At 51.7% G+C, this 16,557-nt stretch overlaps 2 protein-coding genes across 2 annotated transcripts in view; both read right to left on the bottom strand.

Moving 5' to 3' along the window:
- The window catches only part of LOC311311696 (girdin-like), a gene marked incomplete at both ends in the record, with an annotated part of 34,136 nt that extends 32,717 nt beyond the window's left edge, over positions 1 to 1,419 (bottom strand). The window contains 2 exons of the mRNA XM_084441450.1: positions 1,168 to 1,259; positions 1,354 to 1,419. Coding sequence (XP_084297576.1) covers positions 1,168 to 1,259; positions 1,354 to 1,419 — 158 coding nt within the window. The remainder of the gene's footprint in view (positions 1 to 1,167; positions 1,260 to 1,353) is intronic.
- Positions 1,420 to 3,285: 1,866 nt separating this feature from the next.
- LOC311311697 (spindlin-1-like) lies at positions 3,286 to 4,992 on the bottom strand (the record flags this gene model as incomplete). Its single annotated transcript, XM_084441451.1, has 3 exons — positions 3,286 to 3,488; positions 3,811 to 4,044; positions 4,740 to 4,992. 3 exons carry the CDS (start codon positions 4,990 to 4,992, stop codon positions 3,286 to 3,288), a joined length of 690 nt encoding a protein of 229 aa, XP_084297577.1.
- Between the last annotated feature and the right edge of the window lie 11,565 nt (positions 4,993 to 16,557).

The raw sequence follows: 16,557 nt of genomic DNA on the forward strand, positions 1-16,557 counted from the left end.
ACATATTCCCTGTGCTCTCTCTCTCTCCCTCTCTCTCTCTCTCTCCCTCTCTCTCTCTCTCTCTGCCTCTGAACTCTAGCAACAAGGTTCTCTCTAATCCCAGGTCTCCCAATCCAAGGGATTATCCCAGCCTAGCATTGTGGTTTTTTTTTTCGTTCTCCAAACCGTTATTCTGAGCCTGGGTGGGGGGTCTCTAGGCTAGTCTGGCCAGAAACTCAGTCTAATCCTTCAGGACATGGCATAATCATTTTTACCTAAATGGTCTGTCCTCTTCAAAGTACATAAAAGTGATTCTAGAACCCTCTGTGTCGAGTATTACTCCATTCAGAACGCTAACCACCAAATAATAGTGCATGGTCTGTGACTATATTGACTTTCATGACATCTTTGGCTAGTTAACAGGCCCCCTCAGTGTCATTCAACCATCAGTTTATGGTAATTAGAGGTGATGATAATCCCTCAAACATAAGGCTGGCCAATAATAATCTCTCCCCACATAATCTCCTAAGATTACAAGGTTTCCTATAATGGGGCGGACCCACAGTCACCCAACAACCGATTCTGGATCTATTGTGAAACAAATTATAGGAAGGCTGGATTGTGTTTAACTGGGTTTCAAGGTCGGTTTTTAGACTACAGAGACCCCGTTCATGAGAAAAGTGTGACAAAGCAGACACTGTTGAGCAGGCAGCATTTCCTGGTTCAAGATGGTCTTGACCAGAGGCTAGATACTGTATCGACAACAGCTGGAACCCCCACATTAAGACAGGGATGCCAAGTTGAGTCGGAAACCCTTTAAATGTCACATACTGTACTGTAGCATGACCCAAGATGCCCCAGCAGAATTCACTCCAAATATAGCATCATAAAGTGTGCTTCCGAAAAGGAATTCAGTCAAAATATGTATCATAGGCCTACAGGTAAGCGTATCACGTTAATCATTGTAAGGAGCTGTCAAAAAAGCATGATGGGAAAACCAGAACCGGTGACATACAGTAGGTCACTGTGTTAAAGTATGATGTAGCCTATGAAAGATTTCCATCTGGACCTAAGAGAGAGAGAAGGTGTAGGCATTGGGCCAACAGCGATGCAGACTGCAGATCCTCACATACGACCATAAGAGATAAAACGACATAAAGCCCACTATAAAGTAAGGCCTGAACTTACATTTCGCTCATGATGTCATTTAGAAAGACCCCATCCAGCAGCTCAGAATAGTCCAATTGCGTGGCCTCGTCGTTTGGCACGAACGTCTTCACCTAGATCGATTAATTATCAGTTATCATTCAGTGCATTACGAAAAACCTATGCAAGAGCATGCAAATACATATCCTGTCCAATAATAGTCCTTACCCAAGTGACAAGTGGACTCTGCATGAATTGCTCCAGCAGGCAGGATGGAAAAACCTCGCTTCCCATCTTGATCGATGACGTTGACAGGTTATTTTCAATCAGTAGGCTAAAGCATATTTGCTCTGACTATAAAAAAAAAAGGGATGGAGATGTCTTGCTTGGTATTTGGTCTTATTGCAGAGCGAGCCGCAGCCTCTCCCCCTCCGACGAGTGAATGAAACAGTGTGTGATGAACCTTGAGTGCAGCATTTCTTGCGGTCGGCAGGGATCCCGTCGCGTTAGTCAAACTATTTGAGAATTCAAGTAGCCTGGAGCTCCCTGCTGCAGGAGGACCGCAATGGACCGTCCGCGGCGATAATCAGCCTGGAAACTTGCGACGGATAGAAGATATGATCAAAAGATCGAAAGAATGTTGTCGCAACGTGTAGTTCTTCAAATAAATAATTCCATCGGCGGTTTATCCGCAACGTTACGCACCTTGCTATAGATCCGCTGTAACGTTACCGTTACCACCTCCCTCCCCGTCTCCCCCCCTCTCTCTCTCTCTTAACTGCTGCTCTCTTCCTCTCTTCCTCCTTACAAACTTCTCGCAGGCCTAAACCACAACCTAACTCTGCCTTTGAGAAGCGTTGTTGACGGGGTTAGGCGGACAACTAGGTCGTCTGTCCCAAAGCATAGCCTCAAAGGAAAGTTACAAAGTCACAAATGATATGGACACAGTAGCCCTCTACATCCCTGGACAGCCTCCAACACGTCAAAAATAATCCACATAGCATTAAATCCCCGCCGCGCAGCAGCAAACGTGCTGATACTAATAGGGCCGTCTCGGATATCTTTTGACCTTAATCTGTTGCCATAACGACGGTACCCACCAGCCCGGCCCTCCCTCCTCTTCATCAGTGATGCAGATCGCGGACCCTTCTCTCACTATACAGAAGGGGCGCTTGGATAGTCTAAACCCAGGAGAATACACACTTCACAAGTTGTAAGAGAGGATCGAAGTGTTTTCCAAATCGATTATCCCGAGTGGCTGCAGATTGATTATAGAGAAACGTTTGTTTAGGTCTAGTGTCCATCATTATCACATTTCAGACAAGCCAGCCATGTAGAGGCTATGAATTGCTAAATTGGTCATTAGACATACAGATTAGTAAAACTAATTTTGGGATTTTGGCACCCCTAAGTTAAAAATAAATAAAAAGGTCCATGCTTGTCAGGCATATTGGATTGTGGTGTTACAGCACCACCATGTGTTCACTAACAGCCATGAGTATCCCAGTGGTCGCGAGTTTGAGCCCCACTAGACTCAATACAACTGGAACACAGCACAATTGTATTCAGCTGGTTGCAATCTGCAACCTCACCACTAGATGACACCAAAAATTGCACACTGCAATATTTAAGTATAGCCTATGTTCAAATTAGCAAAAACGTAAATTTTCCTTTGGGTGAATTCTGGAGATGTTGTTGGGTGAATTCTGGAGATGTTGTTGGGTGAATTCTGGAGATGTTGTTGGGTGAATTCTGGATATGTTGTTGGGTGAATTCTGGATATGTTGTTGGGTGAATTCTGGAGATGTTGTTGAATGAATTCTGGAGATGTTGTTGGGTGAATTCTGGAGATGTTGTTGGGTGAATTCTGGAGATGTTGTTGGGTGAATTCTGGAGATGTTGTTGGGTGAATTCTGGAGATGTTGTTGGGTTAATTCTGGAGATGTTGTTGGGTGAATTCTGGAGATGTTGTTGGGTGAATTCTGGAGATGTTGTGCCTGAACTCCCATGAGTTGAGGCGGTAAAATGTCACGGGAAACCAGCTATGATGACCCCAAAATGATAAAAAGCAGTATTATAATACTATAATACTAAATAACAAAATTGATGTTCCGTTCTATGTCACCTAAAGATAACTGCCATGTGTCACATTCAACCACTTTATTTGTCCTTGATGTTATAGACGTAAATATGAAAGTCGTCGTCGAACTTGATGAAGTATAGGGATGGTTTGGCCTCCACCTGCTGAATGACCATGCCAGCCCTTTTGCCCCCGTCCTCTTCGGGGAACTCCACCTGTTTGCCGACCAGACTCTCCACCTCCTCCTCCGGTTCTCGCTCTGCAGGCGGAGACCGAGAGTCATCTGTAACAGGGAGAATACAGACCAACTAATTCACCCTTAACCACACCTGTGTATAAAAAGGCTGCTGTTAGAGTAAACATACACTGTTGGCTAAGAAAAATACCAAAATATGGAATAGTGATATTTCACAAGAGAGAGAGGGAGAGGGAGGGAGTGAGAGAGAGAGAGGGAGAGAGAGAGAGAGAGAGAGAGAGAGAGGGAGGGAGAGAGAGAGAGAGAGAGAGAGGGAGGGAGAGAGAGAGAGAGAGAGAGAGGGGGAGGGAGAGAGAGAGGGAGAGCGAGAGAGTAGAGAATGAAGAAAAGCATCATTGTGACAACTCACTGGAGTCAGGCAGGATCCTGAGGTCTCCCTCCCTGTAGTCCTCTAGCAGCTGGTACATGTAGAGGACTGGGTCCTTGTCATAGGTGATGTAGAACCAGGCGGTCATGACGGGGGCCCTAGCCAGCACCAGGCCCCTCCACTTCTCCTTAGGACCCTCCTTCGTATCAAAAATGTGCTCCACATGCTTGCCTACCATGGTCTCCACCGGCATGGCGTCAGTCACACCAGATGGGGCTGGTAGAAGAGGGAAGACTGTCAGACAAACAGTAGGATACAGCTACCAAGTTCAAGTGTATTTGTGGATGTACACTAATGTATGTACACTAATGATAACAAAATGACAGAACATATTTGAAAAGGGCTCTGGCCACAGTTTGTTTTTGTGGTGACGACCACACAAACAATCCTTCTTTCAGTCACAGAGTTTAATGGTGCGTTCGTTTATAACTGGGAGGTGGCAAATTGCGACTTGCTACTAGGAATGATTAAATAAAACGCCGCATGAACTCGCACTTCCTCGTCGCAAATTCGGATATGTTTCTCAGCCCCCAGTTGCCGGCTGATGTCGATATCATATCATATCATCATCATACCATTCGATATAGCTCGAATGCACACAGGTCGGAGGTAGGTATTTTTGCCACTTGCGACTTGCCACGTCCGACCACAAACGAACGCACCATAAGTCCATGGCTCTAGACTTGTGTACATCAACCTGTAACTGTTTTTAATTATTACAATTGTACATTGCATCTGTTTTGTTGATTTGTCTCTGTGTAAACTCGTCATCACAAATGAGGGAAACCGCACTGCTTCACGAGTATAAATAAAGGTTTGAAATGGAAAGATTGTAATGAAACAGTGGTTCTGTAAGCGAGCAAAGCTGCATATATTTGTATGTCAGGTCCTCCAGCTCCTCTCAGACCTACCGACCCCGTCGGGCAGCACCTTTAGGCGCCGGACCCGCTCGTCTGTGTGCAGCTCCAGGCCGTAGATGCAGTCGAACCCGTCGTACTTGAGCAGGTAGAGGGAGGGTTTGACAGCGACCCGGTCCAGGACTGTGGCCGTCCACCGGGACGACACGTTGTCCTCCTTCCACACGTGCCGGATCCGGCGACCCACGATGTCGCCTCTGGGCGGAGCCGGGGGCCTCCTGGGGCCGACGCTGGTCTTCTGGTTCATATGGAGAACCAAGCTGGAGAGAGAGAGAGAGAGAGAGAGAGAGGGACAGAGAGAGAGAGAGGGAGAGAGAGAAAGAGCGAGAGGGGGAGAGAGAGAGAGGAACAGAGAGAGAAAGAGAGAGAGAGGGGCAGAGAGAGAGAGACAGAGAGAGAAAGAGGGAGAGAGAGAAAGAGCGAGAGGGGGAGAGAGAGAGAGAGAGAGAGAGAGAGAGAGAGAGGGGGGGGAGAAAGAGGGAGAGAGAGAAAGAGCGAGAGTAGAGAGAGAGGGAGAGAGAGACAGAGAGAGAGAGAAAGAGGGAGAGAAAGAGCGAGAGGGGGGGAGAGAGAGAGAGAGAGGGACAGAGAGAGAGAGACAGAGAGAGAAAGAGGGAGAGAGAGAAAGAGCGAGAGGGGGAGAGAGAGAGAGAGAGAGGGACAGAGAGAGAAGGAGGGAGAGAGAGAAAGTGCGAGAGGAGGAGAGAGAGAGAGAGAGATATGGATGTTACTGTATTGCATCTGTTTATGAGCCAGTCTGCCTTTAGCCAAGGTCACTGAGGAACATCACACACTTGATACAAGGAGGCCGTCAAATCTCACATTTTAATATGAATAAATACATTGTGACCACTCTCTAGCTTGTGATGTGTCATATTCAAAACCACTTCTCTCACGCCAAGCAGAATCCACAATTAAAGAGATTAAAACAAGTTTTTTTTTCCAACGCTACAAAACTCAGAACTTCCATGAAGATGTCCATGGAGATAACCAACTCACTTGCGAGAATTCTTCTTCTTCTTCGTCCTATTTGCAGATACTCTTAAGTGCCCTGAAACACAAACATAAGAATATTACCTGTCGACAGAAAGATCATGAGCACTGTTACGGCTCCGCCTCCGCCTGGGCGCTCTCCAGCTCCCGCCGCCGTTCCCGCAGCGCGCACGCCACGGCCTTCCACTTCAGCGTGCGCTCTGCGCGCCCTCCGACGTAATCACCCCCGCACACCTGAACACGGTTCCACTAACGAGCTCCGAGGGCGCGGCTCACCTGCTGCCACTACTCATCCAATCCCCTCCCCTATAAGAACCCGGTCTTCCCAACGTTCGTCGCCAGTTCTTCCCTAAGATTCCTTGTGGCAAGTTGTGGTTTTCTGAAGTTCCCGTGCTAGTAGTTGTCATAGTTGTTTTTTTTCCCTTTTACTCATTCTACTCTCCACTCCTCCAGATTCCAGTTTGTTTGCTGCTCTTTTCCTGGACTGACACACGGCTTCCCCGACCCATTCTCCCCGGACCTCGACCACGGCTTGGATTACGTTTTCTGGACTTTGTTTGTTGATCGATTGACCCCTGCCTGAACTTGACTACCCTTTTGCCTTGCCCTCTGTACTGCCGCTTTATATTAAACCGCCCTCTGGGCTTGGAACTGTCCGTCTGTGTCCGTGGTCCTGCGTTTGGGTCAGCTAGCCAACCAGCCCCCTTACAGAAGAACTGGCCATGAACGCTGAACCAGCAGACCCGGATGCCCTGTCCAGGCGGTAGCCCAGCAGGGAGCGGTCCTAGCCCAGCAAGGGACCTGGCTGAGGAAACATGAGGAGTCCCTGGGAGATGCTGACGCTGCCGTGCGGTCCCTCGGCCAGCAGATCGGGGACCTTACCCGCCAGGTCGCTGCGTCGGATGCTTCGCTGGCTGAACTCCAACAGGCGGTAGAACACCAGGCCGCCACCAGCCAGAATCTCAACCAGACCCTCGCTCAGCTCATCGACCAGATGGCTCGCCTGCTTCCCTCACTTACTCCGGCTGCAGCCACCATCTCTCCAGCTCCCGCCTCGGGTCCCTCCTTGGTGCCCGTAGGGGTGTTCCCCGCGCCCTCGGCCGCCTGCAACATCTGCCACTGGGGCCTCTCCAACGCTCCCGCACCCATGGCTCCGGCCGACCACGCCCTCCCCGGAGGGAGCCCAAGTTACATCACCCCAAGCCCTACGACGGTGGTGTGGAGACCTGCGGGGAGTTCATCATGCAGTGCGGGTTCATCTTCGCGGAGCAACCGGAGGCGTACCTGAGAGACGTCTCCAGGATCAGGTATGTTGGCTGTCTCCTCACTGGCAAGCCCCTTTCCTGGTTCATGGCGGCGTGGGAGGTCGGTGCTCCCTGTATGGACTCCTACAGTGACTTTTGTGCCGAGTTCAGGTCCGTGTTCGACCACCCCACCCGGGCACTCCACGCTGCCGGCCGACTCCACCACATCCACCAGGGGGCTCGTAGTGTCTCGGAATACGCCATCGACTTCCGTATCCTGGCCGCTGACAGTGGTTTTAACGACCAGGCCCTCCAGGTGGCCTTTCGGGAGGGGCTGTCGGAGGTCCTCAAGGACGAGTTGGCGGTCAGGGATCACCCCGCTACCCTGGACCAGCTCGTCCGCCTGACGGTCAACATCGACCACCGCCTGGCCGAACGTCAGCGAGCTCGTCTGGCGGAGCCCACCGGCCGTACCCCCTGCCGAGCCAGTCCTCCTCCCGCCCGGGCTCCGTTCACCTACCCACGCTCCCGGGAGCCTGGCACGCCCCCATCCGCGGCATCCTCCACTGCCTCCGACCGGGAGGAGCCCGTGCAGGTGAACAGGGCCCGCCTTTCACCTGAGGAGAGGCACCGCCGGCGAGTCCAGGGGCTCGTTTTTACTGTGCCCAGGAGGGCCACAGGGGAGAGGACTGTCCCATCCGCCCAAAAGCCTTGGCTCATCAGGGGAGTGGGGCCTCCTGGTGAGCCATGTCTCGCAGTCTCCCTCGCCCCTCCCTCCGGTCAGGTTCGACGTCACCCTCTCCTGGCATGGGCGCACTCATACCATCGGTGCGCTCATCGATTCAGGAGCGGACGGTAATTTCATCGACGCGGACCTGGCCAGGGGGGCGGCTTTTCCCCTCACCCGCCTGGAGAAACCCCTCACCGTCACGGCTCTGGATGGCCACAGCCTGGGTCCGGTCGTGGAACAGACGGTGCCCATTACCCTGACCAGTTCGGGCAACCACGTGGAGGAGATCCGCCTCTACGTTCTCCGTTCCCCTCTGACTCCCCTCATCCTGGGCCGGCCATGGCTCGAGCAACACGTCCCCCACATCAATTACGGCACCGGACGTATACTCAGCTGGAGCACGGCCTGTTATGCCCGGTGCCTGCGTGCCGCCCAGACGCCCTCACTCTCTGCCCGTCCGGCCCCTGCACCCCCGGACCTCTCCACCGTGCCGGAGGTGTACCACGACCTGGGAGAGGCGTTCAGTAGGGACCGGGCCTGCTCTCTCCCTCCTCACCGGCCCTACGACTACGCCATCGAGCTCCGCTCCGGTGCACAACTCCCCGCGAGCCGCCTTTACAGCCTCTCCCTTCCTGAGAGGGCGGCCATGGACAGCTACCTCAACGATTGCTTGGCCGAGGGTCTCATCCGTCCTTCACGTTCCCCGGTGGCAGCGGGGTTCTTCTTCGTGAAGAAGAAAGGAGGGGACCTGAGGCCATGCATCGATTATAGGCAGCTGAACGAGATCACCATCAGGAACAGGTATCCTCTCCCCCTCATGAGTGCGAACTTCGAACCCCTCCAAAAGGCGACCATCTTCACCAAACTGGACCTGCGGAGTGCGTACCACCTCGTTCGCATTCGTGAGGGGGATGAGTGGAAGACCGCGTTCAAGACCCCGAGAGGCCATTATGAGTACCTGGTCATGCCGTTTGGCCTCACCAACGCCCCCTCCGTCTTCCAGGAGGTGATGAATGACGTGCTCCGGGACATGTTGGACATCTTCGTTGTGCTCTACCTCGACGACATCCTGGTGTTCTCCAGGAGCGCTGTGGAACACGTCCAGCACGTCCGCCTCGTCATCCAGCGTCTCCTGGAGAATCGCCTCTTCATCAAGGCCGAGAAGTGCACCTTCCACGCTCCCTCTGTGGAGTTCCTGGGACTCATCGTGGAGGGTGGACAGACTCGGCCTGACCCTAAGAAGATCCAGGCTGTCGTCGAGTGGGGCCAGCCCACCTCCCGGAAGGCGCTGAGGGGGTTCCTTGGGTTCGCCAATTTCTACAGGCGTTTCATCCGGGACTACAGTCGGGTTGCCGCTCCCCTCACGGCTCTCACCTCCCCTCTGCGTCCCTTCATCTGGACACCTGAGGCCAGTGCCGCCTTCGCCGGCCTCAAGGGGCATTTCACCTCTGCACCCGTCCTCGTCCAGCCGGACCCGTCCAGGCCCTTCATCGTGGAGGTGGACGCCTCCGACACCGGGGTCGGCGGAGTCCTTTCACAGCAGTCAGCAGCGGACGGCAAGATGCACCCCTGTGCCTTCTTCTCCCGTCGTTACGCCCCTGCGGAGGCCAACTACGACATCGGCAACCGAGAGCTGCTGGCTGTTGTGGAGGCGTTCGAGGAGTGGCGGCACTGGCTGGAGGGCGCAGAGAATCCCGTCACCGTCTGGACCAACCACAAGAACCTGATGTACATCAGGTCGGCCAGGCGGTTGACTCCCCGACAGGCGCGCTGGGCCCAGTACCTCGGGCGGTTCGACTTCCACCTCACCTACCGCCCGGGGTCGAATAACATCAAGGCCGATGCACTGTCTCGCATTCACGACTCTGAGGAGGACCCCGAGCCTCCGGGGACCATCGTCCCCTCGTCTCGGATCATCGGGGCCATCGTCATGAATGTCGAGGCAGTGGTCAGGAGGGCTCAGCGCGTCCAACCCTGTCCCCGAGGAGGACCCCCCAACCGGCTGTACGTCCCGGACAGCGTGCGGGCCCAAGTGTTGGGGTGGGACCACGGCAGCCGGTTCGCCTGCCACCCAGGGACGCACCGGACCCTCTCCTTCCTGCGCCGGCGGTTCTGGTGGGCCTCCATGGCGGCGGACGTTCGGGAGTACGTCGCCGCCTGTCCGGTCTGTGCCAGGAGCAAGACCTCCCACCAACCGCCGGCAGGCCTGCTGCGTCCCCTCCCTGTGCCCAGCCGTCCCTGGAGCCACATCGCGCTCGACTTCGTCACCGGTCTCCCTCCGTCCCATGGTAACACCGTCATCCTGACCGTAGTGGACCGGTTTTCGAAGTCGGTGCACCTCGTGGCTCTCCCCAAGCTTCCCACCTCGGCAGAGACGGCTGGGCTGCTGGAGCAGCACGTCTTCCGCCTCCATGGTCTTCCCCTGGACATTGTGTCTGACCGTGGTTCCCAGTTCACTTCTGGGGTGTGGCGGGCCTTCTGTGAGGGACTTGGGGCCACGGTCAGCCTATCGTCTGGGTACCATCCCCAGACCAACGGGCAGGCGGAGAGGGCCAACCAGTGTATGGAGGCGGCCCTCAGGTGTGTGTCTTCCCTCCACCCGTCCTCCTGGAGCCGGGACCTACCCTGGGTTGAGTACTCGTTGAACGCCATGGTCAACTCCTCCACCGGCAGGTCGCCCTTCGAGTGCTCCCTGGGGTTCCAGCCACCCCTGTTCCCGCTCCAGGAGGTCGAGGTGGCGGTCCCGTCCGTCCAGGCCCATCTCCGCCGCTGTCGGGGGGTCTGGAGGTCCGCACGCGCAGCGCTGCTCCGGGCCGCTGAGCGCACCAGCCGCTGGGCCAACCGTCGACACACCCCGGCACCGGAGTACAAGGTCGGTCAGCGGGTCTGGCTCTCCACCGCCGACCTGCCTCTCAACACCGACTCCGGGAAGCTGTCGGCCCGCTTCATCGGTCCCTACCCTATCAACCGGGTCATCAACCCTGTCGCGGTCCGGCTGGACCTGCCCTCCTCCCTGCGGCGTGTCCACCCGGTCTTCCACGTCTCCCGGATCAAGCCCCACGTCACCAGCCCCCTCGTGCCCCCGGCGGCGACTCCCCCGGCTCCTCAACTGGTTGACGGCCACCCGCAGTGGTCTGTGAGGAGGCTGTTGAAGGTCCGTCGCCAGGGCCGGGGGTATGTTTACCTGGTGGACTGGGAGGGCTTCGGTCCGGAGGAGCGGTCGTGGGAGCCCCGCTCCCGCATCATGTCCCCAGCTCTCCTCCGGGACTTCTACCGGGAGTTCCCGGTTGCCCCGGGTAGGTCGCCCGGTGGCTCCCGCATGGGGGGGAGTCCTGTTACGGCTCCGCCTCCGCCTGGGCGCTCTCCAGCTCCCGCCACCGTTCCCGCAGCGCGCACGCCACGGCCTTCCACTTCAGCGCACGCTCTGCGCGCCCTCCGACGTAATCACCCCCGCACACCTGAACACGGTTCCGCTAACGAGCTCCGAGGGAGCGGCTCACCTGCTGCCACTACTCATCCAATCACCTCCCCTATAAGAACCCGGTCTTCCCAACGTTCATCGCCAGTTCTTCCCTAAGATTCCGTGTGGCAAGTTGTGGTTTTCTGAAGTTCCCGTGCTAGTAGTTGTCATAGTTGGTTTTTTCCCTTTTACTCATTCTACTCTCCACTCCTCCAGATTCCGGTTTGTTTGCTGCTCTTTTCCTGGACTGACACACGGCTTCCCCGACCCATTCTCCCCGGGCCTCGACCTCGGCATGGATTACGTTTTCTGGACTTTGTTTGTTGATCGATTGACCCCTGCCTGAACTTTACTACCCTTTTGCCTTGCCCTCTGTACTGCCGCTTTATATTAAACCGCCCTCTGGGCTTGGAACTGTCCGTCTGTGTCCGTGGTCCTGCGTTTGGGTCAGCTAGCCAACCAGCCCCCTTACAGAGCACATACACATCAAATGAACATGTTATGGAGGAGGGAGGGAGATGTCATGTATTAGAGATAAAGAGAGGTCGACAGAGAGAGAAAAGTAGTTTAAAGAGACAGACAAGATGTGTGTGTGTCTCTGAGAGGCCAATTCCAGAACGTGTGTCCTCGAATCTAGAATACGGCAGTTCTGGAATGTTCGTTCAAGGTTCCAAAATGGTCAAACTAAACCGGGAACCTACGAGGGAGGGGAAGAGAGAGACGGAAGAGAGAGATAAACAGAGAGAGGGGAGAGAGACTCCTCTCCTTCCATCCTGAAGCACTGCGCCGACCGGCTGTCTCCGGTGTTAACCGACATCATACACACGCCAGGGCCTCTCGCTCCCCCCTGTTTCTGTTCAGTCGGACTGAGGGCCCAAGAGGGGCGAAGGTGAAGGGTCGCTCGGTGCCGTGTTGTAGCTGAGAAAGCGCTGCTCCTACAGCCGTGTTGGAGGCGTCACTAAGCCTTCACTAAAGACAGTCGCAAGTTACAGCTCGGTGTCCCAGCATGGTTATTATTTAGCATATAACACTAGTATTTTAATCTTGTGATTAATCATGATTAACCTATTATGTTGATTAACTCGATTTTTTTTTAAAAATTGGTTGACAGCACTAGACTATACTGAGAGTAATGACTGGAAAACTTGACGAATCCTAAAATTGCTCCCAATGAGCAGGCTAGCGCCTTGCAAGGCAGCTGGCCGTCATCGGTGTGTGAGTGTGTGAATGAGAAGCCATTGTAAAGCGCTTTGTCCATTAGGGTAGAAAGACGCTTAATAAAGTGTCCGTTTACTATCATTTCAATCGGTGAAACGTACAAGTGTACGCTCACACAAACTCTACCCATCTCTGATTATACACCGACATATCACACACTCCCTCGCACAGACACACACACTATTCAAACAAAGGATCCACGAATATGCAGTATGTACTAGGGCTGGGTATTGATTCGAATTTCAAGAATCGATTCGATTCCGATTCACAAGGTTCAGAATCGATTATCTCGATTCGATTCAGTATCGATTCGGTTAGTATTACTAAAACCTTTTTTTATTTTTTTTATTTTTTGCTGTAACCTTAATTACATGACTGCCAAGTTATGCAACACATCAATACTAGGGCTGGGTATCGATACCGATTTCCAAAAATGAATGAATGAATGAATGAATGAATGAATGAATTATGAATTCCTTCATTTATTCATTCATTCATTAAATAAAAGATCGATTTTGGGATTCTTGAATCGATTCAGAATCATTTGATTCAGAATCGATTCAGAATCAATTAATCGATTTTTTAAACCCAGCCCTAGTATGTACTCCTCTGACAGTCGTCTATCTCACCTGAGGTTTGTGGTTTGTCCTGGGGGGCTGCAGGTCTCTCTGCCCCCCCTCCCTGAGTGATGCTGGACTCCGCTCCACTCCGACCCTCCTGAGCTGGGGTGTGTGTGTGCGAGGGTGTGTTGTGTGTCGGGGTGTGTGCGCATGGGGGGCCGTCTCTGGTGAGGGCCGGCTGTTCTTCTGTCAGCTCCTCCTCCAGGTGCAGCTGGGGGGGCGGCCTGTTCCCACTGGACCCTGCTACCTCACTGCTAGGGGGCTGGAGGGGCAGAGGTCTATTATTACTCACCTGTGCTGTTGTAACAGGTCTATTATAACTCACCTGTGCTGTTGTAACAGGTCTATTATAACTCACCTGTGCTGTTCTAACAGGTCTATTATAACTCACCTGTGCTGTTCTAACAGGTCTATTATAACTCACCTGTGCTGTTCTAACAGGTCTATTATAACTCCCCTGTGCTGTTGTAACAGGTCTATTATAACTCACCTGTGCTGTTCTAACAGGTCTATTATAACTCACTTGTGCTGTTGTATCAGGTCTATTATAACTCACCTGTGCTGTTGTAACAGGTCTATTATAACTCACCTGTGCTGTTGTAACAGGTCTATTATAACTCACCTGTGCTGTTGTAACAGGTCTATTATAACTCACCTGTGCTGTTGTAACAGGTCTATTATAACTCACCTGTGCTGTTGTAACAGGTCTATTATAACTCACCTGTGCTGTTCTAACAGGTCTATTATAACTCACCTGTGCTGTTCTAACAGGTCTATTATAACTCACCTGTGCTGTTCTAACAGGTCTATTATAACTCCCCTGTGCTGTTGTAACAGGTCTATTATAACTCACCTGTGCTGTTGTATCAGGTCTATTATAACTCACCTGTGCTGTTGTAACAGGTCTATTTTAACTCACCTGTGCTGTTGTATCAGGTCTATTATAACTCACCTGTGCTGTTGTAACAGGTCTATTATAACTCACCTGTGCTGTTGTATCAGGTCTATTATAACTCACTTGTGCTGTTGTAACAGGTCTATTATAACTCACCTGTGCTGTTGTAACAGGTCTATTATAACTCACTTGTGCTGTTGTAACAGGTCTATTATAACTCACTTGTGCTGTTGTAACAGGTCTATTATAACTCACTTGTGCTGTTGTAACAGGTCTATTATAACTCACTTGTGCCGTTGTAACAGGTCTATTATAACTCACCTGTGCTGTTGTATCAGGTCTATCTCACCTGTGCTGTTGTATCAGGTCTATTATAACTCACCTGTGCTGTTGTAACAGGTCTATTATAACTCACTTGTGCTGTTGTAACAGGTCTATTATAACTCACCTGTGCTGTTGTAAAAGGTCTATCTCACCTGTGCTGTTGTATCAGGTCTATTATAACTCACCTGTGCTGTTGTATCAGGTCTATCTCACCTGTGCTGTTGTATCAGGTCTATCTCACCTGTGCTGTTGTAACAGGTCTATTATAACTCACCTGTGCTGTTGTAACAGGTCTATTATAACTCACCTGTGCTGTTGTATCAGGTCTATTATAACTCACCTGTGCTGTTGTAACAGGTCTATTATAACTCACCTGTGCTGTTGTATCAGGTCTATTATAACTCACCTGTGCTGTTGTAAAAGGTCTATTATAACTCACCTGTGCTGTTGTAAAAGGTCTATCTCACCTGTGCTGTTGTAACAGGTCTATTATAACTCACCTGTGCTGTTGTATCAGGTCTATCTCACCTGTGCTGTTGTATCAGGTCTATCTCACCTGTGCTGTTGTAACAGGTTTATTATAACTCGAAGGTGGAGCCCATAGCATAGGCGGAGGGATCCACTCCTCCTCCTCCGAGTCACTGAGCTCAGGGGGGGGGGGGTTCAGGTTCACCATCTTGGCCCAATCTAGACGCTGGACTCCAGACCTGCGACACACAGGGAGGGGGGAGATGGTGGTTCAAGTAGTGTTTCCCCTGCTATCACCTTGGAGGTGCGGCTACGCAACCTAGTTTTCTGCCCAGTCCCATTCCCGGTCCCAGCCTCGTTCCCTGTCCCCTTCCCTTGTGTCCTAGTTCCTCTGTCCTTGTGTTGGTGTCTTGTTTGGAATCTCTCCTTGTCCTTGTCTGGGTGATTGTCTGCACCTGTGCCTCGTCAGGTCTTGTTGCACACCTGTACGTTGTTCCTTGATTGTTCTCCCTGAGTATATATGCCCTCCTATTTGCTTTGTTCTGGGTCAGTTCATTAGGTGGGCTAGCTTGTAGAAGCAAGCTATTCCACCTATTCACTATTTCTTTCTTTCTTTCTTATAGTTCTCCCCAGTTTTTTGGCCCTCAACTACTTCTTCATACTTTGTACTAGAAACTTCATTCAAACTTTAAAATGTTCAGGATGTTTAGCTGTTTCCCGGATCCATTCAGATTTTTTTTTTTTTTTTTTTAATAGTTTTGCAACTGAGGCTTAGGGGGCAAACAATACACTTGTTTCGTTTATGTGTTACCTGGCTGGTTAGCTGTCATCACTCGGGCACTCTGGATGGGGAAAGGGCAGTGGAGGAGTAGCGCGCCTCCGTTTGTGTCGCTTTTCGCGTTTACCGTTGACAACGGAAGAGAGTGAGGGGATGGGCACGGTGTGTGTGTGGGGGGGGTCTGGCTAAATTACAACACATTTTGGGGCATTATTATTACACGCTTTTAATCGAGAATCGATCGATGTCACCATGGGCCACATACAGTAGGCCTACACTGTTAAAGAAAAAAAAAAGTAACTTTCAAAAGGGAACTTGCCTTGTCCAGAGGGCAAAGGCAGGTGCTCTAGCACCACCTGGTGTCTATCTGCACGTCCCTGCCTAGATAGCTATCTAGCTAACCGTGAGTGGTGAGGTCTGTTGTCACTTAGTAGACTTAAGAGTAACTTAACCAAACAGGCTATAACTTTTAGAACAAAACGTAGGAGACTATTCTGGGAGTCTCTGTTTAACACATAAGTTGGCTTATTGTCGGCATTTTTCGCGAATCCCCTTCGCCCCAAATTTTTTTCCATAGGGATTTTGGCTTCACAACCTAATGCCAGTGATGCTAACCTTTCGGCCTATAAAATGACAACATCTCACCTCACTACAAGCTAATATGTTTCTCCTTATTAGACCAATCTTGAGTATAAAGTTGCCTACCTTTGAAAACGAGGCTCTTGTCTTCTCTTCATCCTCTGGGTCAAAGTGAAATAGATGAAGTGGAGCAACTCAGGAGTTATAATTTGCAGGACCCGCGATCCCCGAACGACCTTTCTGTGGCGGAAAAGTATAACGGCGGGAAGGTTTGTTGAAACGAGCTCTGATTCTAACCAGGGCCTAGCCAGCTATGAGGTGACCGAGGTCCGGACCTAGGTAATTATTCTGGAAAAACAAAATGTTTTTATACATTTTGATACAAAAATAAATAAAAAGCAATTTCATAGAAAGGTCACAATATAAATGTACAGTCGGGAGTTGAAAATGTCCGGTAGTAGTGTCTGATGTTTGGCAACGGTAGCCTACTCCCCCCTGCATAC

Source organism: Borostomias antarcticus (genome assembly GCF_949987555.1).
Source record: "Borostomias antarcticus genome assembly, chromosome: 7".
Lineage (NCBI taxonomy): Eukaryota > Metazoa > Chordata > Actinopteri > Stomiiformes > Stomiidae > Borostomias > Borostomias antarcticus.